Source organism: Vulpes vulpes, chromosome 15 (genome assembly GCF_048418805.1).
Source record: "Vulpes vulpes isolate BD-2025 chromosome 15, VulVul3, whole genome shotgun sequence".
NCBI classification, from domain to species: domain Eukaryota; kingdom Metazoa; phylum Chordata; class Mammalia; order Carnivora; family Canidae; genus Vulpes; species Vulpes vulpes.
The window spans coordinates 12,127,978-12,147,428 of NC_132794.1; the positions used below are offsets into that span (position 1 = coordinate 12,127,978).

Below are 19,451 nucleotides of genomic sequence, written 5' to 3' on the forward strand. Positions count from 1 at the left end.
CGACGGCGGGCTGAGTCCGGGGACGGCAGCAGCCGCCTGAGCCTCCCAGCACCCGGCTCCGAAACAGCTCCCGCCCCTCCGCGCGCATACCCAGCAACCCCCGCGCGCACTTCCCGAACTCCTCCAGACCGGAAGCCGCGGGCGTAACTTCCGGAAGTGGTGGGGGCTGACGGCGGAGGCAGTGCTGCGCGGACGGGGACGGAGCTCCCTGCGGGGCTCGGGGCCCGCAGGTGCTCACCGCCCCACTCACTCCCGACCTAGCAGCCTCCTCCCGTCGCAGCCAGCTCCCTGCGTGGAACCTCGGGCGGGACGTTCCGCGCCCCCCTCCGGCGGCTTGCGTTGTGTTGGGCGGTTGCCCAGACAACAGGCACTTCCGGAAGGGGGGCTCGGCGTCGATCTGTGTGGATCGTTGCCAGGCAGCACCTGCTTCCGGGAGCGCGACGCGGGACCTCGCGCGCTGCGGCCTCCCCACCGTCGGCTTCTGACTGGAGCCGGGGGCCTCTGTGTTTCTCTGTTGCTCCTGGCAACAGCCACTTCCGGGAGCGAGTGCGCGCCCCTCTCCCCCCCGCCGCGTCCCTCCACGGCGGGCGCGCGAGCCCCGGGTTCCGGTCTCTAAGCAGCGGTTAGTCGGTGGTCGCGGGTCACCCTCGGGCTACGGCCTCCCGGGCCTCCTCGCCGCCGCGGCGGGGTCTCCGGGGCCGCCATGGTTCTGCTGCACGTGAAACGGGGCGACGAGAGCCAGTTCCTGCTGCAGACGCCGGGGAGCACGAAGCTGGAGGAGATCACGGTGCGGGTGGCCCGGGTCTACAACGCGCGGCTCAAGGTGCAGCGCATCTGCTCAGGTGCGGCCCGGCGGCGCGGCGCGACGCGGAGAGTGGGCGGCGGGGGGGCGGGCACAGGACCCCCAGGCCGGCGGGGCGGGCGGGGCGGCGGGGGGGGGTCAGGTTTGCAAAGATTTGCAAAGACGTGCGGCTGGCGGGCTTGGCGAGGATCGCGGGGTCCCCCGAGGTGCCCGAGGAGCCCGCGGGGCGCTGGGGTTGAGGCGGAGGCTGGGCAGAGCGTGTGCGCGGGGACTGCGCGGGCGGGCAGGGCGGTGGCCCCCGGGCCTTTTCACCTGCGGCGCGCCTGCGCGTTTCAGTCCCTTAGGCGTCGGACTGGATCTCAGCTCAGGTCCTGACCTCGGGGCTTTGAGTTCAAACCCTGCCCTGCCCTGGGCTCCACGCTGGGTGTGGAGCCTACTTGAAAAAGCCTGAATGCACCGGGTTGAGACTTCAGTGGAGCACGCTCTCCGCCCCCACCTCCCTTCAGGACGCTGCCCCCCAGGGTGGGAAGACCGGCCCAGGGCTTGGTGTTCCCTGCCCTTCTCCAGGAAACCCGAGCTTTTTTCTCATTATTACAGCATTTGGTCACTTCCGTCCATGATCTAGAGCAGCGCCCTCTGGAGACTTTCCCCCCGCCCCGGGAAGGGGGTGATCCCTACTTGTGTGTCCAGTAAAGGCACCCACTTGGCACGTGTGGCCGCTGAGCACGACCCCAGGAACTGCGTTTTTAATTGCATTTCTTTTTCATTTAGGTTTTATTTATTTATTGGAGAGGGAGGGAGCGAGCAAGAGCAGGGGGTGGGGCGGAGGGAGAAGCCCCCGCCCCGCTGAGCGGGGAGCCGGACGTGGGGCTCCATCCCAGGGCCCAGGGGGGATCAGGACCTGAGCTGAAGGCAGATGCCCAGCTGACTGAGCCCCGCGGGCGCCCCCGATTTTAATTTTAATCTTTTTTTTTTAAGATTTTATTTATTTATTCATAGAGACTCAGCTAGAGAGAGGGAGGCAGAGACACAGGCAGAGGGAGAAGCAGGCTCCATGCACCGGGAGCCCGACGTGGGACTCGATCCCGGGTCTCCAGGATCGCGCCCTGGGCCAAAGGCAGGCGCCAAACCGCTGCGCCATCCAGGGATCCCCCAAATTATTTTTTAAGTGTGTATATAAAATAGCAAGGCTGAACAAGCCTCAGATGATAGAGGTGTAAATTAGGGGAGATGAGGATGTTGATGGTTTTTCTCTCAAAAACCTACCTACCTCACAAGGTGAAATTAAATAAATCTGTGTGAACACACTTGGAAATTATAACGCCTATGTGTGTTCAGAGTGTCGGTGGATTTTAATTTGTGCCTCCTGAGTGTCAGGAAGTACAACCCAGCAGAGGATCAGAGCAAGGAACCTGCAGCCCTGCTGCCTGTGACCGCAGTGAGCTCCTACATTCTTTGTCCTGCTGGTGACCTAGGACATAGCCATGACCATTTGTCAAAGGTCAAGGACAGGTCTGGCACAAACCAAGTGGTATCTGATGTTAAATAGGGAGCCAATGGGCAAGACTGGTGACCTCTAGGGAGCTTACATTTCATTGGGGTACAAAGTGTTGTGATGATGATCATGATACATACTGTCTAACTTTTTCTTATTTTTAAGAAATGGAAGAATTAGCAGAACATGGCATATTTCTCCCTCCTAATATGCAAGGACTGACCGATGACCAGATTGAAGAACTGAAATTAAGAGACGAATGGGGTGAAAAGTGTGTACCCAGTGGGGGCTCAGTATTTAAAAAGGACGACATTGGCCGAAGAAATGGGCAAGGTAATCCAGCCTGCTGTTTCTGTGGGCACAACGTGCAAGCAGCTCTTTACATTAAAACACTGACCTCCGTTTTCTCTACAAACCTAGGAGATGCTGCTGCACTGGGTAGCTAAGCCCTTGTGGTGCAGTGCAAATCCATAATGAATTGGGCGGGTAGAGGAAGCGTCTGTCTTCTTGCTTTTACTAAGACACTGCTAGCTTTTAAACATGTTAGGTGAACCACTGGAAGCTACCATTATTGTAGGTAACAAATGGTGAAAATCAGTTTCATGTGGTTCAACCTAATTGCATTTGGGGGAAGTCATTGCAAATGTATTGAAGGTTCCGTTCTGTTTTGATGTTGCAGATAACGGGGTTTATTTAGAGATTCCATGAGAAAGAAGGAAATTAACGTGGGCACAGGGGTCTCCCCTTGAATTGAAGGCATGCCTCTCCGTGACGTAGAGCAGCTCAGTACCTGTCAGAGAATTCTGAAATTATTCCCCCTTTAGTGTGTGCTTGGTCGTGTGGAATTTGAAGGAGGAAAGATGGTAACCCATTCTGATAGCTTATCCCTTTCACCTGTGAGAAAGCTCCATTTAGAAGACTGTAATTAATCACTGAGCAAACACTTAAGTATCTGCGGTGCTCCTAAAACACTGTTAAGAACAAAAGAAATAGAGAAGTGTCCCTACAAGGACTTTACACCCTCAAAAAATATTTTTGCAAAAAAATTTTGAAGATAATAGCAATTGTATTATTTCCGTTGAGTTTTAGCCTGGAAAATGGTTGGCTGTCTTCCACGTCTTTTTGTATATAGGTTCCTTGTCAGTTTGGAGAGATTCTTTGCTTTATAGAAGAAATTGCATCAGTGAGAAAAATAATAGTGTCTCAGAAGAACCAGTTAATATGGTTCGTGGTTCACCTTTAAACCAGTATTGTCTTATATTAGTCATTTCTGCTTTAACAGGGCTTTAGGCTTCTAGCATTTGCACTGCCTGATTAGCACTTTTATTCATTAAGAAGTTAAGCTTCGAGGGAGTCTTACCTGACTTATAGCCAACTTTCCCGTGTCCCTCACCTGAATTCCTGAGAGGTGCTTCTCTCATCTCCCTGCTCCCTGACTCAGCCAGGAGAGATTAGGATACTAAGAATCGTTTTAAAGTTGGCCATTTCTCTTCCTCTTCCGTTTTATTTTCACAGCTCCAAATGAAAAAATGAAGCAAATTTTAAAGAAGACTATAGAAGAGGCCAAAGCAATAATATCGAAGGTTAGCTTTTTAAATGATGCCCTAAAGCCTGTCGTTTGAAACAGACTCTACTCTTGGCTTCCAGAGTTCTCCTCGGACTGGCCTTTGATTTCTGTTAAGCCTTCCAGAGGCAAAGGAGACCAGCATGCCTGGGGCAGCCCCTCGCTTTGTCTTCCCACGATGATGACACTGATGATGCCTTTGAGCACATTGAGGATCCTCCTATCCTTTCCCTCCCAGCTCCCCTGGGTGTCCTTGCTCTTGCCTTGTACATTTAGTATTTAGGAGACACAGAACTTTTTCCTTGGCCCTCCTCTCCCTCCTCTCTACTCTTCTCAGTGTTTTCCCTCCTCTGCCAGATGCACGCTTACCTCTGCGGTAACTCAGATCTCATCCCCTGACTCTTTCCTTCCTTTGCACCTGAGTTTCCACCTGGTTCCTAGATGGTTCTCCCTGAAAGCCTGCCAGCGGGGACTTCAATCTCAGCTCTCCTAGACTGGACAGCTCATTGATTTCCTCGCTCCTCCCCGTGTTCTGGACCCGGGAAGAAGCACTTCCCGCAGATTTCCCCCTGGTGGCAGCAGAGCCCCCGGTGCCTCAGCGTGGGTCCCTTGAGGATGCCTGTCCGACCCAGTTCCTTGTCCCTCACCTCAGCCAGTTTTTTATTGCAGGCCTTTCAGGCACCAGCAGGGTGGCCTGAGTTCAAGTTTGACACTAACTACTGGGATTGGCTCAGATCCCACGAGTGGTAGGACGAGGCCCCAGAAGGACCCAAACACACACACTTAGTTCAGGCACCAGGTAGCCCACACTGCTTCTGAATTGGCCCTAAATGTGGATGTTCCCACGACCCCCGCTCTGCATTCACCAATTTGCTGGAACAACTCACAGAACAACTGCAAGTACAGTACTTACTAGTATAGTTTTGTATCAAGGGTACAACTCAGAAACCGCCAGGTGGAAGAGATACTTAGGGCAAGGTCTGGGGGGGTTGGGGGCTTGCAGAGCTTCCCCACCCTCTCCTTCAAATATCAGTGTGTTCTCCAACCAGGGAGCTCTACTGAGCTTCAATACCCAGAATTTTTATCAGACTTTCATTACATGGGCAAATTATTGGCCAGTGATTTAACTCCTCTCCAGATCTCCCCTCCCCCAAGGGGCAGGTAGTAGTGATGGGGGTTGGATCTGGAAGTTCTAACCCTCTAATCCCAGCTTAGTCTCCCCCAGGGTGGCCGGTGGCCAGCCTTTCCCTCAAAACAAGGCCCCCCATGGGTCACCTCATTAGCATAAACCCTGGTGCCTCCAAGGGGACTCATTATGAATAACAACAGACATTCCTCCCACTCAGGAAATCCCTGGGGATTTTGAAGCCCCTGTGCCAAGAACAGGGCCAGAGAGCAGATGTATCCTCCACTGTATCCTCTCCTGAGCTCTGCTGAGCCTGCCACCTGCAGGCTTGAACCAGGGCCTTCTTCACCCAAGATGAGGTTAGGCTCCTGGTACCCCCCTTCCTTCCCAGGAGAGGCACCCTGGCCTCCATGGCCCTTCCGGCCTGAGCCCCAGCTCCCTGGCCAGCACTGGCTGCCCTGTCCCTCCACCCCCTGCAGACAGCCCACTGCTCTCCCCTGCTTCCCTCTGCTTCTGCTGGGCCTGCAGCACCCTGTTCAATTCCCCTCTTCACCCCGTCGCTCACCCCTCCTGCTCCTGTGCCGCCTCCTTTCAAGGTGCTGCCTGACTCTCAGTGTGTACTGCTGAGTGTCCTGAGCCCCACTCAGAGTCAGCTTTATGGTCTAGGCCGTGGTGGGTGCATGGAAGCCCCAGACTTAGACGGAGTGGCTTTGGTAGCGAGCACTGTTGGAGTCCTTTTTGTCACGCTGGCAGTACCTGGCAAGAGTCTCCTGCAAGAGCTTGTTAAATATTTACTGAATGGATTAGCCGCCTTGTGAACAATGAGGCCTGTCCTTGTCCTTTCAGAAACAAGTGGAAGCCGGAGTCTGCGTTACCATAGAGATGGTGGAAGCTGCTCTGGACCAGCTGCGAGGTGCAGTGATGATTGTTTACCCCATGGGGCTGCCTCCCTATGATCCCATCCGGAAGGAATTTGAAAATAAAGAAGACTTGTCTGGAACTCAGGTATGTGGCTCGTGGGCATTCTGTGAGGTGCATCACGCCGATTTGACCCCTCTGGGTGTAGCGTTCTGCTCTGTATGCAGCTTTCCCCCTGCTGTGCTTTACCGTTTGCTTCATGTTATTTTCTTGTTTTTCTCATTTATTTCTTAACCTACTGGGCAGTATTCGTGGCTCTGAGCCACCTTAAACAGGTGACATATGCAGAAGCACACAAACAGCCTCATTATGCCTGTATTTAAAACCCAGCAGGATTCCAATGTTCCTTCTTGGCAGTATCCTAAAAATCCATCCACAGAGAAGGGTGCAGATGAGCTCAGATACTCTCCCATTCCCAGAACCAGGAGTTAACTGAGTCAGGGAGTGAGTTGGCATCAAAATGAGCAACGGCAAGGGCACCTGGAGGGCTCAGTTGGTTAAATGTCTGACTCTTGATTTCAACTCAGGTCATGATCTCAGGGTTGTGAGATCGACAACTGAGTCTGCTTGGGATTCTCTTTCTCCCCCTCTTAAAAAAAAAAAGCAGTCTGACTTGGTGGAGGGGTTGGTTCTTCTTCCTGTGTGGGGAGTGGGACGTGGAGGGTGGAAATGCCAGCCCCACACTGGCAGGGAGCACCAGCCAGGCTGCACACATCAGGGGTGGGATCACACACTTGGGGCGGTGTCTTGATAAACCTTAAAGCCGGTTCTTGCTGTGCCCCAGGCAGGACTGAATGTCATTCGTGAATCAGAGGCCCAACTGTGGTGGGTGGCCAAGGAGCTAAGGAGAACAAAGACGCTTTCTGACTATGTGGGCAAAAATGAAAAAACCAAAATTATCGTCAAGATTCAGCAAGTAAGTACTTGTGCTTTAACATGTCACATCGTTTTATTAATTATTTTCCAACTGATAAACATTTTCAATAAGTCTGACTTTACCTCCTAGTTGCGAATATTTGAATCCCACTAGTCCAGGCTTAAAGTCAGACTCTTTGTGCACCAGCGAAAACTGCAAGAATCTATGAATGGATTATTGATTGACACTGTCTGGAGTTTGTTTTGTTTTAACTGGGGGTGGGAGGGGGGGAGTATATAAGCCTTGTTGACTTCAACTGTAGAAATGGGCTATAAGTAACTAAAAATATTTCCTCAATCAAGTGGAGGCCAAGATGAAGTTCTCCAGCTAAGGACCCTGTCAGTTTCTTGAAATGAAAACTAGAGCCTAGAGGACTGATTTCAAGTTTTCAAAGTACTGATACTCTGTGAACAGGAGCATTTACGGATGTAGGTAGCCTAGAGCTGTATCTCCACAAGGCTGCTCTGGTCACATGCTGTCATGAATCATTTCTCTATGATTTGGGGGAAACGGGATCCTCCATGATCTCCCTCCGTTCCCCACTGGACCTGCAGTGGCTGCCTGGGGAATGGCCACGGCACACAGCACTGCCCGGCCTCTGGTCTCCGTCTACCATGAGGGCCCAGGGCGAGGGGCTGCTGGAGTCCAGACCTTGCCGTGCTGATCAGGATGGATCACCGTGTAGCAGTCGGCGAAGGCAGTCGTAAAACATTCTCTGTGACCTCCTGGATTGCCCCTGTGAGAATGCTGTAATCCACAGTCCGCTCCACCCTCCTCTTTTCAGAGAGGACAAGGAGCTCCAGCCCGAGAACCAGTGATCAGCAGTGAGGAGCAGAAACAGCTGATGCTGTACTATCAGAGAAGACAAGAGGAGCTCAAGGTATCGGGTTGGCAGAAGGTTTTCAGCGGAGCTGGCGCCAGGGGCATTCACCCCCTGGCCTTACCCAAGTGCAGGATGTGGGGAGGGGGCACTGCTACAGCTCCCAGCTCTCCAGGGCCGTGGGGACCCCACCTGGCAGCGTCCCATCCCACCTGCATCCGAGTCTGGGAGCGCCTTTCTGGGCAGGCGGGGAGTGGGAGTTTCGACACAGGTTCTTTCCTCAGCCTGTGTTTATGTTGCAAAACACTTTGCAGAAATGCCTTCCTGAGTAAAACATATTTATTTCTAGAAATTGGAAGAAAATGACGATGACTCCTGTTTAAATTCTCCGTGGGCAGATAACACTGCTTTGAAAAGACATTTCCACGGAGTACAAGACATCAAGTGGAGGCCAAGATGAAGTTCTCCAGCTGACAATGCTGGAGATACTAGCTCACCTTTCATTTGAGCAAGATAATACAAACTTAAAAATAATAGTAATAGTAGTAAGGTGTTGAATTTCTAGTTTTCTTAATTTTTCTTTCAGTTTGAATGTTTAAAAAAATTATTCAACGTTTCAGAACTTAATAAATACATCCTCAGAAGAATCAGCCTCAATTATTTTTTTTTTCAAACCAACCATTTAGTATCTGAGTTCTTTGACTGAGTCCTAAGGATGTAATGACAAACATTTTTGTTTTTCGGACTTCTTTGTTTTATATTCTCACCACCACTGCCTTGGGGAGGAGATGGAGTTCCTCTTCTCCCTGCGAGCCCTGCGTGCGCCGCGGAGCTTGGCCGGCAGTGGCCACTAGAGGCCGCCCGCCACCTGCCGCTCGCTGCTCTGGGCCAACCTGTGGGACCCGCAGCCCAGATCCATCCACCTGTCTGTGGTCTGTGATCGGGCGAGAGTGTAAGTCACCTGGCATCGCCCAGCCTCCAAGGTAAAGCTCGCCTCCTGGCTGACACCTGACTGGCCTTGCTTTCTAGGTGTACAGGCTACACCCATGATGGAAACCAGGTAACAAGCTTGTCTGACCTGGAAACAAGTTCTGGCATTGCTGGGTTTTTCCTGAAAACAAATGCAAACCCCAGTAACAGATGCTTGTCCCTTGTGGCCTCAGCCTGCAGCTCCCTATGGGCAAGGCTTCCCCTGATGCTGACAATGGCGTTGGGCTCGGTGACCACCCATCCTGATGGGTTTTCTAGGACACCTTTGATTTTATTTTTTTTAATCTTTTTTTTTTTTTTAATTATTCATGAGAGAGACAGAGAGAAAGCAAGAGTGGCAGAGACACAGGCAGAGGGAGAAGCAGGCTCCATGCAGGGAGCCCGACGCGGGACTCGATCCCTGGTCTCCAGGATCACTAAACCACTGAGCCACCCGGGCTGCCCAACACACCTTTGATTTTAAACCCCGACCCATCATCCCCACAGACCCTGAGACTTGAGTTCAGTTCATCTCTAGGACTGCCTGGACAGCCAGGGTGGCCTGGAAATCCTGTCCTGCTTAGCTTTGGGTCTGTAGGATACCGTTCCCCTAGTTGGAGGACTTGCAGTGTGCTCACCGTGAGGAATTGCGAAGTGACAGGGACTTCCCCTGCTCTGGTCCTCCTGTGCCCACCGCTCCTCTTCCTCCCCCTTGGCCACAGAGATGGGGCTGAGATGGCGGGGGGGGGGGGGGGGGGGCAGAGAGGATATGCTTTATACCTGCTGAGGGGCAGGCTTTTGGGGGGCAGGGGAGAGCAGGGCTAGTCACTTCCCCCTCTGCCCATCTCCAGCAGCAAGATTCTCCAAGACGCTGCCCCCACCTCAAGGCAAGGATCGGGTCCTTGGCAGAGACTAGCTTCCCAAGAGCAGAAAGGACCTCAAGCATCTATCCAGGTTCTCCCAAAATGTTCAGCCTCTCCACCATTTCCAGTTACTTACTGCTGCTGCCCCCAAACTGGCTCCTGAGGTTCCTTCTGTTCCCAAAGCAAAGTTTCCTAAAGTGGGTTGTAGCCCACCCTACGTCTTGATTGCACCTTACTCTTCTGTTTGTCAAATTTCATAAAATCAAATCTGTATCTTTTTCCTCTTGACTTTGATTATAATTTTGAGTGTCTCCATGAAGAGGTTTTGTATTGGATGACGTGAAGTTTGCAATGAGATCCTATGATTTTATTTGAGGAGCATCCTGCCTTTGACAATGTATAGCTCATGTGCGTTGCATCGGTGCCAGACTTGCAAAAAATGTGAGCAAGCCACACAATCATAGTAGATCTTTCTAAGAACTACTGTTCTACATCATTAGGAATTCTTATTGACTCGATGGGATATAAATGCTTTAGTGGCCAAGATAATTACTCTATGGCTTCACATAATCCAAAGTTATTAGCCAAAGAGTCACTCACTTTGGGGTATAGAAATCACTAGACTTCTACATCACACTACACTTCTGTGTTGGATACTCATGTTAAAAAGAACACTCCTCTCTGCCCTTCGCTGCTTCAATAGCTCCAGGCTCTCTATTCAGACAGAGCAGCCCCTTGGCAGCTGTCCATAAAACAAGGGGGCTGGCGGTCACTGGTGCCCACTCTGTGCCCACCGTGTTGATGTGGAGTCAGTCACTGTGCATCACCCACCGCGGAAGCTGGCGGTCATCTGAGACAGCAACCTGAGTCCTCCTTGGTCACGTTCCTAGTGAGGGCGGAGCCGAGGGGTCATACTCAGGACTTGCTCAGGAATCAGTTTATCAGCAAGTCACCTGGCCAGACAGGAGGTTACAGACCACCCTACAAACTCAATCTTGCTATTACTTTTTTTTTTTTTTAACCCATCTTCAGATCAGTATCCAAAGGAAACGAAGTGCCTATTGACTGTGCAGTGCCAAGCTGGGCCCATAATTTTGTCCTTTTACGTAACTTGTGTTCTTATATGGTTATTTCGTGGAGACCAGGAATGCTAGTAATAAAATTTGACACCACCTAAAAACCCTTTGGACTAGCAAACTGAAACCCTGGGCAGTATTTCTGTCACAGGATTACCGCGTTCCTTGGCAACTGCTCTGCAAAGAATGTGCCATCAAGCTTGAAATTAACAGCCACATGCTTAGAGCACAGCGGCCTCGCACACTGTGGAGGTCCCCTGCAAAGCCTCCGAAACCGCCCCCACCACGCTGTGATGGCCAGGAGGTCCCTGGGGTCGTCACTCCTTGTTGCAGAAAGCTCTACTGGCCTGAGTTCAAGGGGAGAGATGGTGGGACTTCCGGTAGAAGTCCAGTACGAGACGTCACGGTAATGGTAGCCGCCACTGGCACCCTACTGATTCCCAGATGCCTACACTAAGTGCTTCACATACATTTTCTCATTTATACCTCACAACAGCCACATTAGGAAGAAACCAGGATGGTTATCATTTCACAAACAAGGAAACCAAAGCCCAGAAAGGTTCATTGGCCCAAGATGAAGTATCTAAAACCCCACCTGCTTGTCCCAGAGTCTGCGTTAGCTCTAACGGGAAGCTTCTATCGACACCTGAAACCAGGGGCTAGTGAGCAGCAAGCCGAGGGCATCCAGGGAACCCTGGATCTGTGTGGGACCTAGCTGAGGGGCCCTCCGGATTGGGCACAGGGCAACCTGCAATTATTTTCATGCCTCAGGCAACATTGGGGGACTGTGGGTCCTGAGACTGCTCTGGTTCACCTGTCACTGAAGAGGAGAGATGCCCACACCCACCCTTGATCAAAATGGTATAAGCAAAACAGAAGCTGGACTCCACTCGGAAAACCGCCGCCCCAAACGAAAGGAAGAGTGAGGGGTTATGTCCTGGCTGGAAGACAGACTGCGCACAGGACTCTGGGTCACACCAGAGTGGCGCAGAGGCCAGCAGATGAACAGATTCCCACGGGCCAAGTCCTGGCCCATCATCGCTTTGAATAGATTGAAGTCTGTTCATTCAGACCAAGCAACCAACAGCCACGTCTGTCTTGCTGTTTCCACCACAAGGCAGGATCCTCCTGAAACACAAAATGAAAGCACCCAAGAAACCCATACCAGTTTTGTCACCCGAGTCCCCGATCCCATGGCTGGCTGTGTTGGCTCATGGAGAGGCCCACATGCCCTGGGCGCCCCAGCGGCCGCCAGCGCCAGGCTGATGAAGGTGAGAACACACCCGAGCCCTTCGTTCTGTCCCTCCATCTACATCTTTTCTGAAATAAGACGAGGCCATGTACGAACGACACGGATGACATGATCATGGTGCAGTAAATGTCCACAGGCCTCCTGGACTCCCTGGCTGCTTATCGCCCCTCCCACCCCAACCCCAACACCCCCCCCCCCCACCAACCCAACACAGTGGGCAGACACAATAGCAGCATTATTCATTCTTGTGGCTTCTCATTTCTTGTTATCCCATTTGCATTGTGCTGGAATGGATCCCATAGACTCAGGGCAATTTGGGTTTTAGCGATAAATTTGCAAACTGCAAAATGCACTCAGCTCTTTCGATCTGATCTGATTCTTTCGATCTGATCCGAATCCGGTGGTATGACTAAATCACTTACGCTGTAAAGTAAAAGAAATGGAAATAAAACAATTAAGGGCATTGATATGCAAAGCAAAACCGCAAACCGGAGAGCTGCTTTGAGTTTAACTACTAGACCTTCACAAAATGAACTCCGCTCACATGAACACACGTCCACCTTTTCTGGCAACTGTTTCCGGGGCCGGAAAACTCTTGGCATTTCTAGAGGCAATTTACACTGAGCTGATGAAAGAGCTCTCGAGCGGGGATAGCTCTTGATTTTGCCTGGGAAGGAAATATGATTTACGTGATTGAATATAGGATTTTAATAGCTTTATGCTATAGGGACCCCCTGATTGGTGGACATCTATAGAAGAGAAATGTCACGAGTTGATTAGCAAAGATGATTTGGCCCGTGAAAATTTCACCCAAGCTGTCTACATTGGAAGATTGGCCTTGAGCTGAGATGGAGGAAAAGGATAGGAAACCTACGTGGCTTAACAAACAACTTGCTTGGGGTAAAAAACAGAATTTTCAGGGTGTGTGTATCCCCTGTCCTTGTTGAAACACTTAAAAATCTAAGACTGAGAAAGTGTCAGACATTTTTCTTTCTTTCAAAGTGGACTACATTTCCGAAATGCCATTGTCAAAATATAATTTCAAAATTAAGCAAATTATATTCTCTGTAATTTGTAAAATCATAAATTGTATTAGGATGATGACATGTACATGATTTGTAAAACTATGAATTTTATATATGTATTTTTTAAAGTAAAACCTTCAGGTAAGGGGGACGCCTGGCTGGCTCAGTTGGGAGAGCAGGCGATGCTTGATCTCGTGGTCCTGAGTTTGAGCCCCACATTGGGTGTGGAGCCTACTTAAAAAATCTAGGGAGCATTTCTTTAAAAGAGAGGCTGCCTTGAATTTTCAAGAAAGAGGAAAGCTCTGCTGAAACCACTGAACTGTGTCACCAAAACACCTTCCTAGGAGCCCCACATTTAGCTCAGGCCCTCGGTGCTCCCACAGCTACCTGAGAAGGTGATGTCCATGAGGCTGACAGCGAAGCGAGCCTGCGAGTTTTCACTCGGGAGCCACCAGAGTTACAAAGGCAGCCTATAAGTATATTTTTAAAATTATAAACTTAAATACTTCTCATTTATAATATTTTTCTCAGTTGAGGCATCAGCTACGTAACACAACCCTCCGATTGTCACCTAACTTCCCCAGCCCAAGTGAGGCTGAGAAGTGGCTTCTGTCCCCTCTCCCAATGTCCCTGCACTTGGCCTGCTACACTTTCCCATCCTCCCTCCAGGCTGCTAGTCATTGTAGTCCCCTTAAACTGCTGTCACCCTGCACGGACGGGGGGAGCTCTGGAGGCAGGGCACTGTCTTAAGATTTAGTTCTTTTCCCTCAGAAACAAGTATTGTGACACTTGTGAAGAAGACAAAGCTGATGTCAGGACCAGTGAAAGGACGGAGCCTTCTCTCCTCATCCAAGGGCTGCTTTGCCTTTACCCTTAGGGATAAAGGGAGCGATGGGGCTAGGAGGGGGGAGAGAGATGTGAATTCTCCACAAGGTCATGCTCCAAGGTCAGTGACAGTCCACAGTTAGCACCTGCCGGGGTCAGGGATGCTCCTGCTTCCACAGGCTGTGGCTGACGTGGGATTTCCTGGTGCAGGGTGGCGTTTGGGTCACTCTGTGCCTAGTGGAGCACTGCCTTTCTGGCCCACCATGTGTGCCATTGTCACAACCCAATTTGGAGGCCTGCAGACTTCCTCAGGGAAGGTCAGTCTCAAATCCTTCTTGATTGGGGAAGTGGTCACACGATCATAACTGCATTTTAGAAGAGGAATCGTTGGCAGAGTCCAGGAAATCCTATTGCTACACAGAGCACACCGTAAGAGATCAGCTAACTTTAAAAAAAACAAAAACAAAAAACAAGCAGCATCCTAGTGAATCCATGCCACCCAACACAGCTCCAAATGGGGCAGGGTCTTCCTGTCCTTGGAGGCTTCCATCCGGTTTTGTGTGTCTCAGAAGGGCCACAGAAATTCTACCAAACAGAAAAGCTACCAAACCTTCGTGCAAAAATGGCAAGTAGGAAAAGAGAAGTGTCTCTGAGAAGCTTCTGGTGGGGCGTGTGAAGCCGGATGGGTAGACGCCCACACTGCCCCCCCTCAGGACTGTATCTCCCAAATGCGGGATGGAGCACCCTCCCCTTGAGAGAGTTTGGGGTCCTAGAGCCCCGTTTTGACCTCACAACCGCCAGTGTGCTGCATGATAATTGTTCCTTTAGGCCTTTCCTCACTCCAGCTGAATTCTAGCCCTGTCCTCCTAGGGCCACATCACTGACCATGCATCTCTGCACTGTCCCGCCCTGAGGCCACTTCTAGTCACCTGTGGGCCCCTGCAGCCCTGACCTCCTGGTGAGCGGAAGCTCCACCAGCCAGCACCTGGGAGCCCAGACTGGTTTTAGATCAGAACCCAATGATCAGGTTTGCTCTTCATGACTTTTTTAAATGCCTATTTAAGGGGGGGGGGGGGCATTTTCAAAATCAAATACCGTCCTCCAGAAGCACCCAGAAGATAGAGCATGTGACTCTTGATCTCAGGGTCATGAGTTCGAGCCCCATGCTGGATGTAGAGATTAGCCAAAAAATAAACTTCTAAGAAAAAAAATACCGTCTTCCAGGGAGAAGGTGTTAAAAATTTTTTATCATGAAAGTTGAAATTTACTGGTAAAGTACAAAAAAACCCAAACCATGTTGAACTCCCAAGTACCCACCATTCAGCTACAAAAATTATCAGTGCCTTGTTGATCAATGCTTTGCAATCTGTTCTCCCAGTGGCCCCTATTGAAATCTTTTAAAGAAATGCCCAGACATCACTTTTTCTGTAACTTTTTTTTGTCAAAAAAAAAGAAGTTTTACCAGAGGCACCTCAGTGGCTCAGATGGTTAGGCGTCTGACTCTTGATTTCTGCTCAGGTCATGATCTTGAGGTCATGGGATGGAGCCCCGTGTCAGGCACCACATTCAGTGCAGTCTCTCCCTTTCCCTCTGCTGCTCCCCCTGCTTGCAAGCTCACTCACTCTCAAGTCAATAAATCACATCTTTAAAAAAAAAAAAAGTTTCACACATAGATTCACACATAGAAAAGTCACCAAAAAATAAAAAAATCCCCAAAGTATAACTAATACAAACAGCATTTTCTGATCATAGTGCAAACCAGAAATTCACGCTAACCCCTTGAGAGATAGGAGATCCTCCAAAGCTGTACAGTTTCTAGAAAGTAATGATGTGAAAGCAGCACAGAACATATGATTGTGCTACAACAGGATCTAGAAGAAGGTCTAGCATTAAATACCAGAAACCATAAAAGTGAAAGTCAATCAGTTAAACTGATTTAACTAGCAGAGGACCAGCGAGGGAACAAAAGAAAGCAAAAGGCAGGAATGAATGGAGGTCAAAGCAGAAATGTAATGAGTTGAAAAAGTATTTAATACATCAAAATTGATAGTTTGAAAAATAAATGGTATTAGAAAACTATTAGCTGCCATGACTAAAGGCAAAAAAAAAAAAAACCATAAATACACAAAGTAGGAAATGACAAGAGTAAAATAAGCAGAAGAATTTCTTAAAATGAGATGACAGATCATTTCCACCAGCTCCGTGTCCGCAGCCTCCGCCTTGCCGCCAGCTCACTGCCTGGCTGTGGATGTTTGACCCATGAAATCTCCTTTTCTCCTCTCATTTCCCGCCCCCCAGGTCCCGAGCAGCTCCCCTCGTCGCGGTGGCCAAGACTCAGCCTTGGAACTTTATACTGAAGCCTTGTGAGCGGTTGAGCCAGGGCTGGAGACCAGGGGTCACCGGGTGTGCCGAGGGGCCCTTCCCTGCGTGGCGTGTGCTCAGATTGTGTTCATGTTCCACTGCGAGTGGCACAGAGTCGGGGGCTGGTTGACAGCGTTTTGAATACACCAGAGACAAAAAATATTTTGCACTAGTTTAAGCAAATCTAAAAACTTGGAAGGGATGGATAAACTTCTAAGAAAGTCAAGTGTAGGGATCCCCGGGTGGCTCAGCGGTTGAGCATCTGCCTTCTGCTCAGGGCCTGATCCTGGAGACCCGGGATCGAGCCCCACATCGGGCTCCCTGCACGGAGCCTGCTTTTCCCTCTGCCTGTGTCTCTGCCTCTCTTTCTGTGTTTCTCATAAATGAATAAATAAATAAAATCTTAAAAAAAAAAAGTCAAGTGTACCAGAATCAGCCCAAGTAGAGCTAAAACGTGTAGGCAGAGAACTTTCATATAAGAAAGAGAGAAAACTCAACCCCCACACACAAAACAATCGCCAAGGGACTCTATGAAAACTTGGAAGACCCAGGCGTCACAAAGCTGCATGAACCATCCCGGAGCACAGAAAAAGAACAGGCACTTCTCGGTTACTTCCGTGACCCTAATATAACACGATTAGCAGAACTGCCAAAGACAATCCTCTATCGCTCACAAATACCGAAGCAAACTTTTTTTAAAAAAAGATTTTATTTATTTATTCATGAGAGACAGAGAGGGAGAGGCAGGCAGAGGGAGAAGCAGGCTCCATGCAGGGAGCCAGACATGGGACTCGACCCCGGGACCCTGGGATCAGGCCCTGGGCCAAAGGCAGACGCCCAACCGCCGAGCCACCCAGACCTCCCTGATGCAAACCTTTAATAAAAATAGAAGCAAAGAGAATCCCCAATCACGTTAAATATAATCTATCACCACCAAGTGGGATTTATTCCAGAAATGCAGGGTCAGCTTAATGTTAGGAAATAAATCATATTCACAGAGCTGGGAGAAAAAAATCACATGGCCGTATCTACACACGCCAATGAGGCATTCGACAAAATTCAACTCGCCTTTGATGCTGGCTGTAAAACCACAAACTGTACAGATGATTCACGTCCTGCCACGTTCTTCTCGCTGTTCCTATGAGAGATTTCTCTTCCATGGTCTTTCTATTAGACAGTCTTCCTGGACAGCACTAGGATGGGGTCCTGGCTGGTTCCCTCCTCGGCCCGGCTGGGTGCGGGGGATGAGACTCAGCTCAGACAAGGAAGCAGGGGTCGATCTCAAACACAGGCAGTGCAAGAGGAGACGAAACCCCTCACTTCTCCCGAGGGAAGACCACGGTGGTCTCCACCCCAGCCACGGCCACAGAAAGGCCGCTCCCCTCCCACCACCACCCGCCCACCACCAGCCTCCTCCGGGATCTGAGTCAGGGTCTCTATGTGAAGTTAGGGGCGGAGGGGAGAGGGGGTGCAGAGGCTCCCCAGCCACAAAAGGCAGAAAGCACAAAAAGCCGGTGGTGAAGGAGAAAATGCCTAAGCATGAGTTCCCATCGGGGTCTGAATTCGAATGCTGTATTCACCGGCTCCAGGGCCAGAACAAAATAGCACAGACGCCCAGGTTTGAACAAACACCTCTTTCCCCAGGGCTGCGGAGGCTGGATCCAAGAGCGAGGTGTCGGCACATTGCTTCCTCCTGGGGCCTGTCCCCTCGGCTTGCGCCGGGCCACCTTCTGGCTGCGTCCTCACACGCTCCCCACCCCCGTGTGTCTGTGCATCCCTGGTGTCTCTTCCCCTTCTTATTAGGACACCGGGCCTATTGGATTAGAGCCCCACCCTTAGGACGACGGCAAACCCTGGCAACTGGGTTTTTCTCTCCTTTGCAGTGCGAACCAGACTGGAGTGTTGGTGCTGGAGGCCTCAACTTCCAAGAGGCCTCTCCGTGACCACGGGGCCAGCTCCCCACCTGCCAGCCTCCTTGGTCTTAGACGTCTTGCTTGATTTAGATAACTGACCGTGTGGACCTCTTGTCTGGTTTTGTTTTGTTGTTGTTGTTTTTTCTCTTCCCACCCTTTAATTCCCACTCTTGTATTTTAAATGCACCAGTAGAGAATGAACCCTCAAAACCCTAGCCTCCACCCTCAGCCCTACTAAAAGCAAACTCCCAGGGCTGTGTTCTCTCTCTCTCTCTCATTTCCTCTCTCCCTCCCCGAGACCTTGCTGCGCTCCCCCAGCTGCTCTGTGTAACCTCCTGCTCCTATAAGTAATAAACCTCCATTCCCAAGTTTCCTGCTGGTTGCTGCTGAAGGACATCTTGCAATCATAATACGAGCCACAAGGGCCCGTCCAACCACAGCACGAGGCACTGAGACCAGCCCACGGCAGCGACCTCCTTTGACCTTATTTCCAAATGCTGTCACCATCAAAGGGACTAGAAGGATGAGGGCTTCGATGTATGAATTTGGGGAGGACACAGTTCAGTCCATAGCAGGCTCTGTCGTTGAGGAGCTGCAAGATCTTGGGTAATTTTTAACTTGACGAGCCTCAGTTTGCTGCTCTGTGCAATGGGAGTAGTAGCATTGCCAACCTGGTCCACCAGGACGGCGCAGGCCCCCGTGCACCGGCTCCTCCTGGCTTCCTGCACCATCACCACCATCATTGGCCTGCAACTGTCTCCTCATGTTGCGAGATGGCTGTGGTGCCTCTAAGTACTGCACTTGTGTATTGGGCAGAAGGACGGGGTGGGGGGGTCAGCAGGAAAGAGGCCACAGTGCGGTGCCCTTGTGTTTGTGCCTCCTACCACCTCCCTCAGCCACTCTGTGTCCCATTGGCCAGGACTGATTGCTTCATCCATGCCAGCCACACAGGAGTGGGTGGGGGCCTGGGGGGTCAGGATTTTATTTACTTTTATGTTTTATAAATATTTTTTTTAATTTTTGTTTATGATAGTCACAGAGAGAGAGAGAGAGAGAGAGAGAGAGAGAGGCAGAGACACAACAGGCAGAGGGAGAAGCAGGCTCCACGCAGGGAGCCTGATGTGGGATTCGATCCCGGGTCCCCAGGATCACGCCCTAGGCCAAAGGCAGGCGCCAAACCACTGCGCCACCCAGGGATCCCTGTTTTATAAATATTTTATTTATTTTATTCATGAGAAACCCAGAGAGAGAGGCAGAGACACAGGCAGAGGGAGAAGCAGGCTCCCTGCAGGGAGCCCGATGCGGGACTTGATCCTGGGACCCTAGGATCACGCCCTGAACTGAAGGCAGCTGCTCAACCACTGAGCCACCCAGGCATCCCAGGGGTCAGGATTTTAGCCAGGAATATCACCACCTTGAACAAAATTGACGCACTGTTGCAAGGAGGAGAGGGAGCGTGGACATCAGACGTACTCACACCTGCCTTAGCTGACCTCCGGGTTGCTGAGGGTGTCGGGATAACTTGC

At 50.7% G+C, this 19,451-nt stretch overlaps 1 protein-coding gene across 2 annotated transcripts; it reads left to right on the forward strand.

Annotated features, from left to right (window-relative positions):
* The first annotated feature begins 120 nt into the window (after positions 1–120).
* Positions 121–16,920, forward strand: CFAP298 (cilia and flagella associated protein 298). Of its 2 annotated transcripts, XM_072740842.1 has the most exons (7): positions 121–842; positions 2,463–2,630; positions 3,813–3,880; positions 5,834–5,992; positions 6,690–6,821; positions 7,606–7,701; positions 7,991–8,288. In XM_072740842.1, the coding sequence occupies exons 1-7, from the start codon at positions 704–706 to the stop codon at positions 8,099–8,101; spliced, it is 873 nt and encodes a 290-aa protein (XP_072596943.1). In that variant the 5' UTR covers positions 121–703; the 3' UTR covers positions 8,102–8,288. The 2 variants fall into 2 exon arrangements, with proteins under 2 accessions (XP_072596943.1, XP_072596944.1); XM_072740843.1 differs by lacking the exons at positions 7,606–7,701; positions 7,991–8,288 and adding an exon at positions 15,950–16,920 and having other exon boundaries at positions 153–842.
* The last annotated feature ends 2,531 nt before the right edge of the window (positions 16,921–19,451 follow it).